General features: G+C 36.3%; 1 protein-coding gene across 2 annotated transcripts; it reads right to left on the minus strand.

The window, feature by feature from the left end:
• Positions 1–755: 755 nt before the first annotated feature.
• Positions 756–11,793, minus strand: LOC145224895 (uncharacterized). Of its 2 annotated transcripts, none has more exons than XM_080091509.1 (17): positions 11,714–11,793; positions 11,201–11,272; positions 10,779–10,904; positions 7,067–7,180; positions 6,817–6,942; positions 6,226–6,348; positions 5,167–5,283; positions 4,877–5,008; positions 4,455–4,494; positions 3,448–3,619; positions 3,151–3,314; positions 2,656–2,827; positions 2,523–2,587; positions 2,270–2,453; positions 1,740–1,877; positions 1,330–1,435; positions 756–1,022 (listed from the first exon to the last, which is right to left on the minus strand). In XM_080091509.1, the coding sequence occupies exons 2-17, from the start codon at positions 11,256–11,258 to the stop codon at positions 874–876; spliced, it is 1,986 nt and encodes a 661-aa protein (XP_079947635.1). In that variant the 5' UTR covers positions 11,259–11,272; positions 11,714–11,793; the 3' UTR covers positions 756–873. The 2 variants fall into 2 exon arrangements, with proteins under 2 accessions (XP_079947635.1, XP_079947634.1); XM_080091508.1 differs by lacking the exons at positions 5,167–5,283; positions 6,226–6,348; positions 6,817–6,942; positions 7,067–7,180 and adding exons at positions 8,675–8,791; positions 9,107–9,229; positions 10,040–10,165; positions 10,296–10,409.
• Positions 11,794–15,896: the final 4,103 nt, after the last annotated feature.

The raw sequence follows: 15,896 nt of genomic DNA on the forward strand, positions 1-15,896 counted from the left end.
CTTTTGTGGGGTCAAAAAGTTAAAGAAAAATCCGGTTTTGGGTGGCTGTTTGCCGGAATATTACAGTTTCAAACCGGTTTAGACCGACTTCTACCTCCCACCTAACCTATAAACCGGGTTAAACCGTAATCGGAGAGACAGAATTTTGACCCGATTTTTGAAAAAAACCTAAATTTATATCCTTTCCCTGCTTTCGGTTTTCTGGAGTCAAAAAATTGTAAAAAATCCGGTTTAAAATTGGTTTACAACGGTTTCTGCCTCCTACCGAAGCTCCAAACCGGTTTAAACCCGAATCGGAGAAACAAAATTTTGACCCGATTTTTGAAAAAAACCTTTCCGTTTTTTTTCGGTTTTCGGGGTTCAAAAAATTAAACAGGACTTTTCTTAAATTTTTTGGGATTTAAATCTTTTGGGATTGTGTTCTGACTGTACTAATTTCTATTATTGTATTCCTAAATAACTCAACTTTAAAATTATTTTCTTATCTGAAAGAAAAGTACTGTTCTGTTAAGTTTGCTCACGATTTTGCCAGGCCTTGATTAAAAAAAATAAGTTAGTTACGCAAGAAAAGTTTTTAGTTGGTATTTTGTCGTTCTGAATATTTTAGTGTGTTAAATATATCTTTTCCAACCGCTTTAACAATTCTGTTATTCATATGACAAAGCGATTGCTTAAACAAGCAACGGCCTGACTGCTAATTAATTAATTAATTTTAATATACACTTCAAGCTAAAAAGTTATGTATTCACACCGAACGACATAATTTCGATTTATTAATTTGGTGAATTAAACACAAATGAAGAACATAAAAAAGACCAAGCATTAGACAGACGATCTCTGTTTAAAAACAAATACGTGATGGTGATTCGTGGTTTATTTTAATGATATATCGAATCTTGAATGTTTATCTTTGTCTGTTTTCTTTATCTTTAGAACCAAAATTAGGATGACAGATAACATCAGTACAAAAATGCACGAAAAGAAGGAAAATTTCCACAGTAATTGAATTCCTCGGTTGATTTCTGCAAAAATTAAAGAAATTTCAACTGACTAGCCGAAAATCTAATGACATCGATCTCTAGAGCAGTAATGTCGTAACCGACTTGTAATATTTATGTCGTTAGTTCAAATCTTTTGTCGTATAATGCGTGTTTTTTTCAACCAACTGTATTTCCTAAATTGTTAAAACTTCCGAAGTTTAAATGACTTCGGCCAGAACTAGTAATAGATGTCATCAGTGTGAACTTCAACATCTTAAAGACGGCAGTATGCATTTTGGCATATAAAACTTGGGAGACATAGTTTCAAATTGTGAAAAAGGGGCTATACCATGGCAAGTCTTCCCGTCTTTATCCAAATAATGGTCTTCGGGACAGAAACAGTAGGCTTTACCAGTCATTCCGATTCCACAATGGTATGAACATTCCAATTCATCCTACAAAAAACATTGTGTTGAGGTTGGATAGTTAATACTTAATAAGTATTACTCAAAACATAGATCACATTTGTGATATCTGCAAATATTAAGGACCACCTATAAACTATTCCCAACAACTAACAAATTTCACACAGAACTTTCAGGTAACACATTTTGTGGTATGTAGCGAATAGGGTTACGTATAATTTGAAAATCGGATGACACCGGAAAACTGTTTTTCGACCAATTAAATGTGTATACTATTATACTTTAGAAAGTGTAGTAGATAAATGTATCATAAATGTAAGTAGGCGTTTTGTACCTTGTCGCAAGTAAGCTGGTCGTCATTGACAAGCTCAGGTGAAAGAATGAAAGGTCCAAGCGAAATCTGGTTTTCTGTGCTTCCACTGTCATCACTGATAGATCGTTTAGACGCAACACGATCTTGGAATGTGCAGTCCTATTAACAAAAATAAAAGTAGGTAAGTAAAGTTTGAAAACTAATCACAAAAAATACAATATTTACACTTTAAATCAGTGTTAACAACATTTAGTTGGGTTATAGATGTTGTTGTTTAGGCTAAACTGGGTCAGTGATTATATCCAATAGAAAGCATGTAGCCTATATCAGAATCAGAAAGATTAAAATAGTTTACTTGAACAGTTATTTTTTTTTATAATATGCTTGGAATACTTTTTAACAACTAAAGTTGATTTGATTTGAATGATTTTGTACTTGGTATTACAAATTTTTTCAGTATCCGTATTTCATGTCTTTCAGTATTTCAGTATTTTCTGTATAATATCTGCAATTGTTGCAATGGGCTATAGATAATGAACAAAAATCCATACTATTTCACAGCTGTTGTTTTCATTTTTTTCGCAGATGTTCATGTAACATTGGACCCACAACTCCTGTTCCTGATTTCGGTTGCCGGCCCAAGCGAAACCCAAAAACGAAAGACCAAACATACGAGAATCGGTTAAATTATAGATGATATTTCCATTTGGAGTAATGGGATCTTCCACAGCACAACTAAAATGCAGATTTTTGGTTTAGTTTTGGCAATGTTTAAAGTCAATTAATTTAAAAATAAGATCTTACCCTTCGTTAACCACTGTGTAAATGTTTTCGGAGCGATTCTCTGGTTTTATTTGGCAGATCATTCCCTAAAAAACATAAAACAGTTGTGTTTTTTCTTTTTAGAATAGTAGCTTATGTTGAAACAACATCAAACCTGAAGGACGAGATTCGTTCCAGGCTGTACATCAATTCTGACGCCTATGTACACAGGTGATCCAATTGAAATGCTTCGCTCATTTTCAATCGTCGTAAAAAACGCCGATGTATAACGGGCCATTTCCATTGTGAATGCGGACGATGTTTTGCCCAAGTCCACTGTGACATGGCTGCATGAAATTAATATTTTTTAGAAAATGCTTAAAAATGATACACCAACAATGCGCATTTAAAACACTCCTTTTAAATTTTAGACAATTTCCGACTGCTGTGTTCTACAAACAGAAGAGTAGGCTTTTATCAACTGTCGTTATTTTTGAAACGAATGTTCTTGTCTTTCTGCCTAAACAATGCGTTTCAAAATTATAATACACATGTAAGTTACCCTAAAGGCATTAAAAACATAAGAGACAAAACACATACATGAATATTGTTTTTTACAGGTAACTTGTGTGTTTAAAACTTTTTGTCTGTGCAACATTTGTATCCCAACCTGATAAGAGCCAAGAGCGGTTGATCCAATGAAACAACCTCCGATTTGGCGTAAGAGCATTGAAACTCTACCACAGGCGTCTGTGGGTTGCGGATTATTATCATTTCTGCCGTTGAATCAGCAAGCAGAACCTTGTACGTCACTACGATATCAGTGTCGCTTTCCTGCAAAAATATAAACAACGAAAAATTGTCTTGCAGGAAAACATCGATTTTGGTCAAATGGACTATCCCCTCTCTATCGGCTATTAGTAATAAATGCAAGCTTTAAAAATCAGTTGAGTTTTAATTGACTTACGTTGATATTGGCTGAACAATGTCCCAGCCCTTCCAAAAAGTTCATATCGTATGTGTCCGCTTCAAGGTTAATCATTGCAAAACAATTGTTCAGTGGTTTTAAATCGTCACCAACCATTTCCAGCTGATAGGCACCAGCCGGTAGCAATTCCCGAACGTAGCTTCCTGACAAGCTGCGCAAACAAATAACATAAATAGAAGAACAGGAAATATGACTAACAATAAAATGAGTTTGGTTAGACGTTTTCGTTCAATATGTATAGGCTATACCAGGGGCGTGCAACACACCGTCCGCGGTACACAGTCCGGCCCGCCAAGCGATTTAGTGTGGCCCCACCAACACATTAATTTAGATAAAAAAAAGTGCAATTCTATTATAAATTTAGCAAGATTTTTCACTAGTTTTTAGTAAATCTCCCAATTTGCTATACTATACGTAACAAATATAAGCTAAATAAGCGTTTTCCAACCGGTGGATCATACAGCAGTTTAGGCAAGTAGCCTTGTTCACCGAATGTGACGTAACAATTCCCTTTGTCTATGAAACAATTACTTTGTTGCGATAGCCAGTGTTGCGCTTAAACTCGAGTGTTGTGTGTTGTAGAAAATAAATTTACTAATGCTTTTGAAGAATTTCGAGTTTATGGTGCACAAAAAACGCTATGTGACTCTCGCTCGAGGTCCGAAATTGGTTATACGGCCCACCGACGTAAAGTGTTGCACACCCCTGGGCTATACCATGATAGAGAGATGTGTTTTGGATAACATCAAATACACGCTTAAAAATACTATAAGGCAAACGACGATAATAAACGATATTTTTTCCGTCGATTGATCACAGAAAACACTGTTTTCGTATTGCAAGGCGTGTTAATAAAACATAACAAAGTTCTTCCAATCTCAATACAATGGGATAACAAACTAATCACTGTATTGTGGATAGAACTATTTTTTTCATCAAAACAAACTGACTGGTAGCCACTAAAATTTCAAATTTTTAAAGCTTACCTTGCCACCACTCCGTCCGATGTACAATTTGTCGTAATTGCTGAAAAACAAAAAGTTTCGAATTATTAAATACTAGGAATCAGAAAAATCTTTAATAAAAAGTGCAAAATGGTATTAAAAGATTGCAAAAAGATATTTCGGTCTTCAGCACGCCAAACGCCTTTAAAAAACAATTTGGGAAGGGGTACACAATGGATACAAAAATCTTGGATTTTTTCCATTTTAATTTGGATATGGAGTTTGCATGCAAGAACAAGTATATGTCTTGTTCAAAAGTCTAGGTTTAAATCTCAAAATTTGAATGCAAACAATAGTTTAGTTCGCCATTATCAACCCTAATGAGAATGCAAAATGGTTTATGAAATAGAAAAAAATTCCAAACATGCTAAAAAACGAGTATTGGTGCAGTTTAGCCTCCTTACCCGGAATGCTGGTAGTATTACAATTGGCTTCGTCGTCGTCAAAGTCAAAACAGTCATGATGACCATCGCAGACATACCTTTCTGGAAGGCAGAAACCGGATCTACACTGAAATTCATTGGGCCCGCACTGTCCTATTATTTCAAAAAAATTGTTACAAGTCAAATTATAAAGGACATGAATGAAAATTGGAAATTAACAGTTCAACAAACAATGACTTTTCAGTGACAAATTTAAGGTTTGCGACCATGCTTAATATATATTTATAGGATATTTCATTACAGCTACTTGCCTGAGCATACTGTCTCGTCCTCGTCAGTAATACAGTTTGGAAAGCCGTTGCATACAGTAAATATATTGATGCAAAAAAGTGGGCAAGCAAATTGATGTGCGTCGCACGCAGTGACATCTGCAAAGAAACAACACAGTTTAAATAAAGTGAAAACACAGGCAGTGTTCGAAAACTCAGTGGCAGTACGATCCTCTCTGCTTTTAGACTTAATACAAGCTAGTTTTGGTCTGTTATAACGAACATCATTTTTGCCAAATTAATCTGGCGCAGATGTGCACAACAATAGATCGGCAAAACTTGCTTCGGCTCGCCATTCGTTTAAAATGTTATCATGACCAAAATCATCATAAACCTAATAAACTTTTTTCGAATTTTATACTGTTCTCCAAATTAAATCAGTTTTAGTTATTGAAGGGTACGCATCCTTGATCGACTGGCGAAGAGCTTGAAAATAGGCAATACAGTCAAACTTCGATACTATGCCACCCTTTGGGACCGAGAGAAAGTGGCATAGTAGCGGGGGTGGCATAATAGCGAGGGATGTTTTTAAACATAGCCTTCTGACGTGACAAAGTACTGTAATGCCACGTTGTGTTGTACGATTATAATTTATTACAGTATACAGTATAATTTATTACAAAAATACGGATAGATCATGCATAGACCAAACAAGATCTATTAGTTTTGCCGTGACACAAGCACAGAACGGCGTTTACATAACTCGCTGCAAAGCCGTGAAATCTCTTAACATGACAACGTTTGTTTATTCAACGATTTGTTTTTTGGTGTTTTCTTTTTTTTATCATGAGCTCAAACCGAAAGTTGTCAGAAGGCCCAATTTTTCAATCCATAACCAGACCGTTAATACAGTAATGCTGTACTCTCATGTGTCATAGTATCAAGGGTAAGGGGTGGCATAGTAAATACATTTTCTACTGAATTTAGTTGGTGACTATCAAAAATGGTATACTAGCGAGGGTGACATAATGGCAAGATGGCATAGTATCGAAGTTTGACTGTATACGAAAGGACAAAATAACCAAAAATAGCAGAACTTACCAACTGGTGGAAAACATCCCGCTTCATCGTTCCCACTGTTGCAATCGACTGTACCGTCACATCTATACGATTCATCAATACAAGCGCCAGAATCACACATAAACTGATCTGGACCACATAAGCCTGTAAACAAACATAATTTTCAACATCTTCATGCCGTTTAGGGACGTAAGCGCAACTTCTAATAATGAAGGTCACAGTTATAAAAACAACGTGATCACCAATATAGTTTACTCGCAGTTTTGTTTCATTGTTCGAATGTAGTCAGTGTCTATGACAAATATAACATCACTTTGTTAATACCATGATCAGTTAGCTGCATACAGTGCACACTGTTTCGGCCATTTAGGTCTCATCACTACTGCTGGTGACAAGATATTTCCGGTACAAGCTCGTATAGCCAGGCTTCAGCACTCCAGTTTATTGATTGACAGACTAAAAGCCATTTCTTACCACATCTTGTGGGTGCTAATAGTGCATATACCACTGTGGAACTGAATTTACATTAGGCAAGCAGATAAAGAGATATTTTAAGGGAAACAGTGCACACTGTCTACAGCTACCTTATTTTTTTACAAAAGCTTCTTTTACCTCCACACACTGGTTGGATGTCGCCCGCTGGACACACGTCGATACCCAGAGTGCATAGACTGGCAATTATAACACATGTTCCAGATGGAACGCATTGATGTTCCCGATATCTGCAACCTTCCGAAACTGCAATACAAGCAAATATGTAATAATATAAAAAATGATGTCTGTATGTGTTTTCTTTTTTTATTGTACTAATATTTTTCAATCGTTTGTAAGCCTCTAGTTATACGAGTGATTTTTTATTTACTTGTACAGCCTTCCTCGTCGTCGGCCCCGGCACAGTCAATACGTCGGTTGCATCTCATATGTGATGGAATGCAAGCTCCAGAATCGCACTGGTATTCATCTATCGCGCAATTTCCTAGAATAACATAGACATGTGAGAATCTGTCATTAAACTTATAATATTGTTTTTTTATGGGTTTCCTTTCAGGTTCCTAAAAAAATTTGCAGTAATTTAATTTGATGGACATGTTGTTAAAGTCAGTATGAACAGGTTTCCCAGTTAAACGTGATAATTTTGCTCTTATAACACTATATGGAGTATCACCAATACATAGTTTCCTGATAGTGCTTCACAAATAAAATATCTACCGACAGCAAAAGTAAGTAAAATTTGTCTTCATGAGAAATATTTCAGAAAACGTATGAGTGGATAATTGGACAATCTGCTAACACAAGAACTTACAGGTCAGGCTTGCTAATTTCCAAAGTGTGGCGCATCGGAGCATATGCTTTAACGATGGCAATAATTGCTTAGTCAGCAACTTGCTGAGTCAACAATTATTGCCACAGCTAAAGTCTATGCTCCGTTGCGTCACTTTGGAAATTAGCAGACCTGACCTGTGAGTTTCTGTGTTAGTAGCTCTACCGAGATAATTAAGATGAAAAAGTTGTATGTCGCTTAGAAGAGAAACATGAAAGTTTACCCACCGTTACAATCTTGGTCGTCAACGCCATCAACGCAAAGTGGAACTGCATCACATCTGAATTGATGATCGATGCATTCAAAAATCCCCGGACATTCGAACTGATGGTTTGGGCAACTACCACTGGACGCTAAAAGTAAAGTGGCTACATTTACGCTTAGTTCAAATGCCAGATGGTCATTTTTTAAAACGTTATTATTTGTTTATACAAATGGATATTCAGAAACGAAAAAGTGCAAGGAATGATTGTTTTACGGGGCTCGAAGCTACAACGTTACTAAGTGGAATGTGAATTATCCCAGCTAGCCTTTAGCCCTCCGTTTGGAACAAGACTTTTCGTACAATAGATTTCGTAGAAGACTTTTCTATGCGCGTAACGTTGACTTTTTTCGTTCAAAGCTTTTCTACTTTTCGATTGGAACAAGACGTTTCTATGTATTGGTATATAGCACCCTCTTGCGTTATAGGCATTTAATAATCGCATTACTTTATGATAAAATGTATTATTACAAATCAAAGATGCGAAATAGGGCGATAAATCCAAAAATCTAAAGTAAGCCTTCGCATCATATTGCTTGTGCAGTTTTAAACTCATATACATTAAAACATAATTATGTTAATAGAGGGGTACTTACGAGGTGGAATGAAGGTAGTATTGCAATTGGCTTCGTCGTCATCAAAGTCAAAACAGTCATGATGACCATCGCAGACATACCTTTCTGGAAGGCAGAAACCGGATCTACACTGAAATTCATTGGGCCCGCACTGTCCTGTTGTTCAAAAATATTTGTTACAAGTCAAATTAAAAACAACATTAAAAATTGGGAATGGTCAATACAACAAACAGTGACATTTTCCGTGGAAAATTAATGGTTTACGACGATGCTTAAAATATAATAATAGGAAATTCCATTACAGCTACTTGCCTGAGCATACTGTCTCATCCTCGTCAGTAAGACAGTTTGGAAAACCGTTGCATACAGTAAATATATTGATGCAGAAAAGCGGGCATGCAAATTGATGAGAGTCGCAAGCAGTGACATCTGCAAAGACAAACAGGGCTAAATTCGTCGTCACAACCACGAAAACTGAGTGGCAGTAGGTCTTCTGGTTTTAGACGTACTAGGGTTCTTAGTCTGTTATAGTCTGTCTGGCACAGATATGTGCAACATACGACCATCAAGACTTGCTTTGGCTCTCCATTGGTTTCTGTTGGTATGACTCATACGATGATCAACCTTTGAAACATTTCTCGATGTCTACATTGTTTTGGGAAATATTCATTTTGTTTTAGTAACTGATTGGTACGCACCTTTCATTGACTGGCGATAAAATAACCAAATAATAACATAACTTACCAACTGGTGGAAAACATCCTGCTTCATCGTTTCCAGTGTTACAATCGACTGTACCATCGCAACGATACGATTCAGCAATACAAGCGCCAGAATCACACATAAACTCATCTGCACTACATGAACCTGTAACAAAAAAAACTTTGTTGACTAATTTTAGTAAATTTTAACACCGACATGCAGTTTTCTGACATCAGCGCACGGCCCAACTAACCATAAAATATTTTCCAAAGCAGTTTAAGCTAGAAATATGGGTTATTGCTTAAAAGTACTAATCACAAATGCAAGTAGTAATATAAGTTTAATGTTGAAGATTAAATTATTTTGGAAGTACGTGATAATGAATTAGCAAATCTGTTGGTGTGCCGTGACAAATCACCGTGCATGCCAACATTGGCAGGCGTGCCAGAGGTATCGCTCCTTGCATTAGCCACAGAGACCAGAGTTGCAAACAGGCCTGAAATTGGAGCACGAACCCGGCCCGAACCCGATTCGTTATTGAGAAGCCCGTTTTGGCCCGAAAGTTTGATTGAGAGACCTATACATTGAAGTACCAGGAAAGACCAAGACAACAAACACAATAGACAATTGGTCTTGGACAAGCAGTTTTAGGGCTGTTTGACATTATGTCAGGTCCAATAACTAGCTACTTATTTAGTTAATTTTTTTAAAAAAAACTACTAAAACAGAGTGTAAAGTCAGGCCCGCTTCAGGCCCGGAGAAAGAAACCTAAGCCCGAACCCGAACCCGGTCCAAAAGCCCAGCCCGACTTACAACTGTGACACAAACTATAGTATAGCAGAATTACGGGACTAAAGCAAGGCTACGGGTTTATTGTACTCAGACTGTAAGCCATGGTTTACGAGATATTTCAAGGGAAACAGTGCACACTATCTAGATAACTTATAACAAAAAAATTGTCAAAGTCAGTTTTACCTCCACACACTGGTTGGATGTCGCCCGCTGGACAGACGTCGATACCCAAAGTGCATAGACTGCCAATTATAACACACGTTCCAGATGGAAAGCATTGATGTTCCCGATATCTGCAACCCTCCGAAACTGCACAACAAGCAAATATGTAAGAAAATTAAAAATTCTTTTATTAGTTTGTTTGTGTTTTCTTCATTTGTTATACTAATGTTCTTCAGTCGTTGTTAGGCTTATAGTTACGAGTGTTATTTTAAATTACTTGTACAGCCTTCCTCGTCGTCGCCCCCGGCACAGTCAATACGTCGGTTACATCTCATATGTGATGGGATGCAAGCTCCAGAATCGCACTGGTATTCATCTATCCCGCAATTTCCTGCAAAATTATGTGTTGTTTTTTCTTTCTTTCTTTCTTTCTTTCTTTTTATCGTTCATTACATTCTCTTACACGAGAAAATTTTTATGACAACTCTGTAGTACGCCCTAAACTCCGCAACAGATATTTTACTACTTTACCTACTATCGTTTATATAACAGCTGTTTTTGTTACCTGGAAAAATGCTAAATGGCCTAAATGAAAGTAATAAAAGACATGTGTCATTTTTTGCACAAGGGAATTATGAATATTGTGCAACGTACATTGTTTTATTTCATAAGTTTAGCAACTAGATTAGAAATTCCTTGTTTATTAAAGTTTAAGACATTTTCTTATAAACACTTTACCCAGCAAAGTTAACCGACATACCGTCACAATCTTGGTCATCAGTTCCATTCACACAAAGTGAAACTGCATCGCATCTGAATTCATGGTTGATACAATCGAAAATTCCTGGACACTTGAACTGGTGATTGGGACAGATCTGGCTTAAACCTAGAGATAACGGATTAATTTAATTAATATGTTTGATAATTAATTAATCGGTGACTGCTAACAATCGAAACGTGGTATAGCGCCAAATTTTTTTGTTCAAAAAATGTGTTTGGTAAAAATCTAAGTGGTAAAATGCAGTACAACTGAGAGATATTACTACACGGTTGATTCGGTAAAACTTATTGTTAAATACCATCCATAGAAAAAAATCGGTTTAATATAGCTTATATGGCACATAAACACTAACATTTGGCAGTTTCCGAAATATTATCACTAAACATTAAATAATTTCTTACCATATTGGGCTAGGAACGCTACAATGATGATCAGAATATCGAAACGCAGAACTGCCATGGTTAGAGTGAGATCTAAACTCAAGAGAATAAACCGTCAAACATTTTATGATAAAAATACAAACAAACAAACAACAACAACCAATCTAACACAGCAAACCAAAAAAGTAGACAAAGCAACCTGCTCATTACGCATCTGAACAGTACGTGAGACTGAAGTTTAGTCCAAACCAGCTAAACAGTACACCCCCAAATCAGGCCGAAACCAAAGCTATTTTTTAAAACGATAGATATTATTGCAAAGTTGGTACTAAGTCCGGAGTCTTCATATTTTTATTGATTTTGTAGAAAAGTTAAAGCCCGAACTAAGCCTGATACACAGCTTTCTTTGAGGTATACGGCGCTGCCTGGCGCTTACTTGTTTTGACTAAAAAGTCTCACGTTTTGTCTTTTTATTTAGTCTATTTTTTGACATGTTTTAACTGTATGTTTTAACAGTTTTGGCGATATACTTACACGGTTAAAGCTTAATTATCCCCTTAAACACAGTGCACCTACTTCTCTTTCAAATGTACAACTGCCTTGAAAGGTATACCATACACACTTAAATGCCTGCCGGGAAACGTTTTTTGTCCCATTTTGTTTTCCGGTCAGCAACTGACGAACGAACGAACAAACAGCGGGATTCGAATGACATGCGCTGTGACAATTAAACCATTCATGAGTCACAATGCTCAAGTAATCAATCACCGGTAAACCGTGTACGGAGTATGCCACACGTATGTGGCGCTAAAAGTACGAAACGGTAGTTCTCACCGAACACAAACGATTTTTGTAAACTTGTGTAACTTTTTTGCCTAAATCATTTCTACACTAGCACAATGTCTAAATAGGTAATGGCTATGTTATGTTTGACCAAAATTGTTAAATAAAGTCCTAAAAATATTGACGTGTTTTTTTATTTTTTTATTTTCACGCGCTTTGGGACTAAAATTTTGCTGACAGTAAGTCGCGAGGAAAAGATTGGAGCCCAAAGTAGATGACAGGCGAATGAACAGAAACGCATTAAATGGCTTAACGTGCACACTGGAGCAATATATGATGACCGGTCACAATACAATACACCAAGCGATTGATTAGAAACGCATTAAATGACTAAACGTACACAATGGAACAATGTATGATGACTGGTGACAATACAATACACCTAAAACTATGTTCCACATTAGCTCATTGCAAAAATGGGCCAAACTGGTCATAAACAAGCAGGTAAAACATTAAATCAACAGCGCATTAACCACAAGCACTTTTGAACAAGAGGAAACACAAACAAAAATGTGACCATGTCCAGCAGTGAAATTTGCGAGAAACCTTGTAACAAAACACAACCGACACAATGTATTACATGCTTGCAAAAAAACACTGTACCTTCAGTGCGACTTTTAAGATTGTGTTTTTGGTATTGGTTTAGGCTGTATAAACTTGGTAAGGCGTTTTGCGTTATGGACAGATTCGCCAGTGGAAATGTTGTTGCCCAAAGAGGACGCCGCAGAGCTGATAGAAGGGCACCTGGAAACTGTAACACGGAAAAGTTTTGTCAAAAAAGGAATTGTTTTGTATTTTATCTGAAACCAACCTGATCGGATACATTCATATCTATGAGTGGAAGTTCTTCTATTCATTTGATTTTCATACATTGGAAAATTGTTAGATTTTGTATTTTCTGTATTTGGTAATGCCGGTTGTGGCCGCTTGCAGGACGAAGGGTTGTTTACGGAGTCAAAATTGACAGTACTATCTCCCGAGGTTTGGTGTCCTTGCTTTAAGGTTCTATACAGTTTTGCTATAGCGATTACACTAATTGTGTTGGTAATGAATAAAACCACACTGACGACTATTAAGCTAATGGTCAAGGCTGAAAAGCCATCATCGTCTTTAGGTTGGCAATCGTCTCCGTTGCCCGCTTCGGAGTCAGTCTTTGTCCTCAGTTGATGATAATGTGTTTTATCTGAGCCTATAACGAAATAGAGAAGAAAATCATGCTGAAATATTGCTAAAGCTGGGGCAATAATATTTTGGAAAGTCAGCTGTGTCGGTGGCATAACAAATTTGCGATCAATAATCCCTCATTGTGTAACGAGTCTTTATAGTGGTTTGCTTCATAGCTTTAATACATTAGTGTTTTGCAACGTCTGGCAAAATTAGACAAGGTTCAAGAGTCATTAGGAGAGTCAACATACTTCAAATTAAACCATTGCTTTAAAGTATAAATTTCCATCCAGGATTATGATATTTAGTTGACGTTATTGCGCCAACATATCTTAAAATTAATAAACCAATGGAAAACCGATGTTGAATGGAAAACGGTTCACCAAACGTGCCATCAATTAATAAATTAGTAGATAATTTACTTTCACCGTTACACGACAGAAGCTGTTGCGTAGTTTCGGTTCTTTAATATCGATTAGCCTACGTGCTTGTTGTTTGCACTTCACTGATGCCTGTGTTTTTCTACCCGTGAGAGATTTTCGTGACTTGGCGATTAAATCAGGACACATGCAAATTTTAATTCATGCTTGTTCACGATTTCACATGTTTATTACTTTTGTAAAAAAGTTATGGCGGGGCAAACATACGCCAGAGCTATATAGGTTAAAGACCAAGACTAACAAAATTGAATGGTTTGTCGGTTAACAGCTTTAAATTATACTGTACAAGCGTTAAATATTATATAGATAATAGACTCTTATTGCCTAAAGTAAAATTGAATAAAACTACTGTCTGTTGATTGCACTGCAATTTGCAATCAAAGCATATTCCTATTGTGATATGTTAAACGCCTTCTTTTCCGTGTAAAACAAGTTTAACTGAAGCCCCCAAAAAATAACGGCTCCACTTGGTCTCTCAATTCGTTATTGTGCAAACGGTTAACATTTCTTACCTGAAAGATTTCGGCTGCATATATATCGGGCAGTTATGAAGCATGAGTCATCTACGAAGTGGTATTTCGATGATAAATTCGCATAATATCGCATTGTTACACATCTCTTAACCTCTCCATTGTCGTTTGGTTCACCATCAGCCCACAGTGACCGGTTGACTGTAGTTCCATCCGTCCATTGATAAATGTTTGTTCGAGGTTTTCGTGTGGCACCGACGTAATAAGCTTGAATCTCTGCGACAGTCACAAGAGGTAAACAATGGTTTTAAGCATTATTACTGGGAGATATAACAAAAATAAGTCAGTATTCAAGACTATACTTATTAAATTTCTTAAACTGAACATGCAAAAAATAAATTTACATGTATACTTCTTGATCTATTATTTACACGGCAGTCAAATGTAAGCCGACAATTTATGATTTTTACCCAAAAAATATGTCAAGTATCATTTTCATATTCAAATTGCGAAAAAATGTTGGTTAAAATCACCAATCCACTTTGAAAGCCATACATTACAAGCATGTTTACTTTGTAGAAACAAACTTTACTTTGTACTTAACCTGTTGTTAGGTTTCCCATTCTGGCTGATAACATGTTTCGGAGTTCAACTGTTTTTACATTTGCAACTGTTGCATTTCTTGCAGCACAACCAGTTTCAGCTTCGAAATAAGAGTGGACGTGAGGGAAGAGCTCAATTTGATATTCACATCGTTTGTAGTAAATCCAGGTTTGACCATTAACAAATGGATACAACATCAATGTAATTATCACACGTTCTATCATATTGACAATAAAGGGATCTGAAAATTGTAAAAATTCAATTTACATTTAAGCAAAAACAGCACAATTGCAATAAACAATTAGGCATTGTAAGCATGAATCGGGGATCTGGTAAGTACTATAAGTCTATAGAATGGAATTTCACTTCAAAATGACATCGACACGCAGATTTAATCACACTATTACACATATGGAAGGACTATAATTTTTGTCAAGACAAGAAACTTAACAACGGTTGACGGCGAAATGTAGATATGAATAAAGAAGCACAGTATTAACGTCGACACAAGCACTTACACACAACACTGAATACAAATAATTACAACCAGCAGAGTTTGGGTAAACAATGATAAAAAAGCGACAAAACGCTATAATTGGCCGAAACTTAGTGAAGTTAGACTGCAGGTGAATGCAATTGCCAAGTATTTTGCCTTCTGACAATTTTCAATGTAGATTTCCCTTCTCTCCCCTGCGCATTGTCATCACTGTTTCGTGCTCCTTAGAGTCTGTTTCCATCATGTTAACATATGTGGCAGATCGTACGGACGAACCCTTGCCTTCTGAAGCACAACCAAAGCAAGAGGCATGTAAAACAATGGAACTATTTTTACAAAGATGGTAAGCATTTAGCAAAAACAAAGCAGATTTTTATTGTTTTTGACTGTCGACTGTCGGTTTTAACAGCAGAAAGTCACAAAAATGTTTGTGTAAATTGTCAAAACGTTTAAAAAAAAACAAAAAAAAAACAATAATATTAGAGCGCGAAACCGTACGATTCTAAATAAGTGTATTTTAAATACTTAATCACTTGCCTTATGTAAAACGACTTTATAAAAATGAACACTGTTTCATTTGAATATACGAGCATATAACACAGTACTCCTAAATTAACCTTTACTCGCTATAATTAAGGTTCATACAATTATGCAAAATACAGATTGTTTTCTGCATATTTTTGGGGATGTTTTTTTACCTC

Source organism: Phallusia mammillata, chromosome 4 (assembly GCF_965637545.1).
Source record: "Phallusia mammillata chromosome 4, kaPhaMamm4.hap1.1, whole genome shotgun sequence".
Lineage (NCBI taxonomy): Eukaryota > Metazoa > Chordata > Ascidiacea > Phlebobranchia > Ascidiidae > Phallusia > Phallusia mammillata.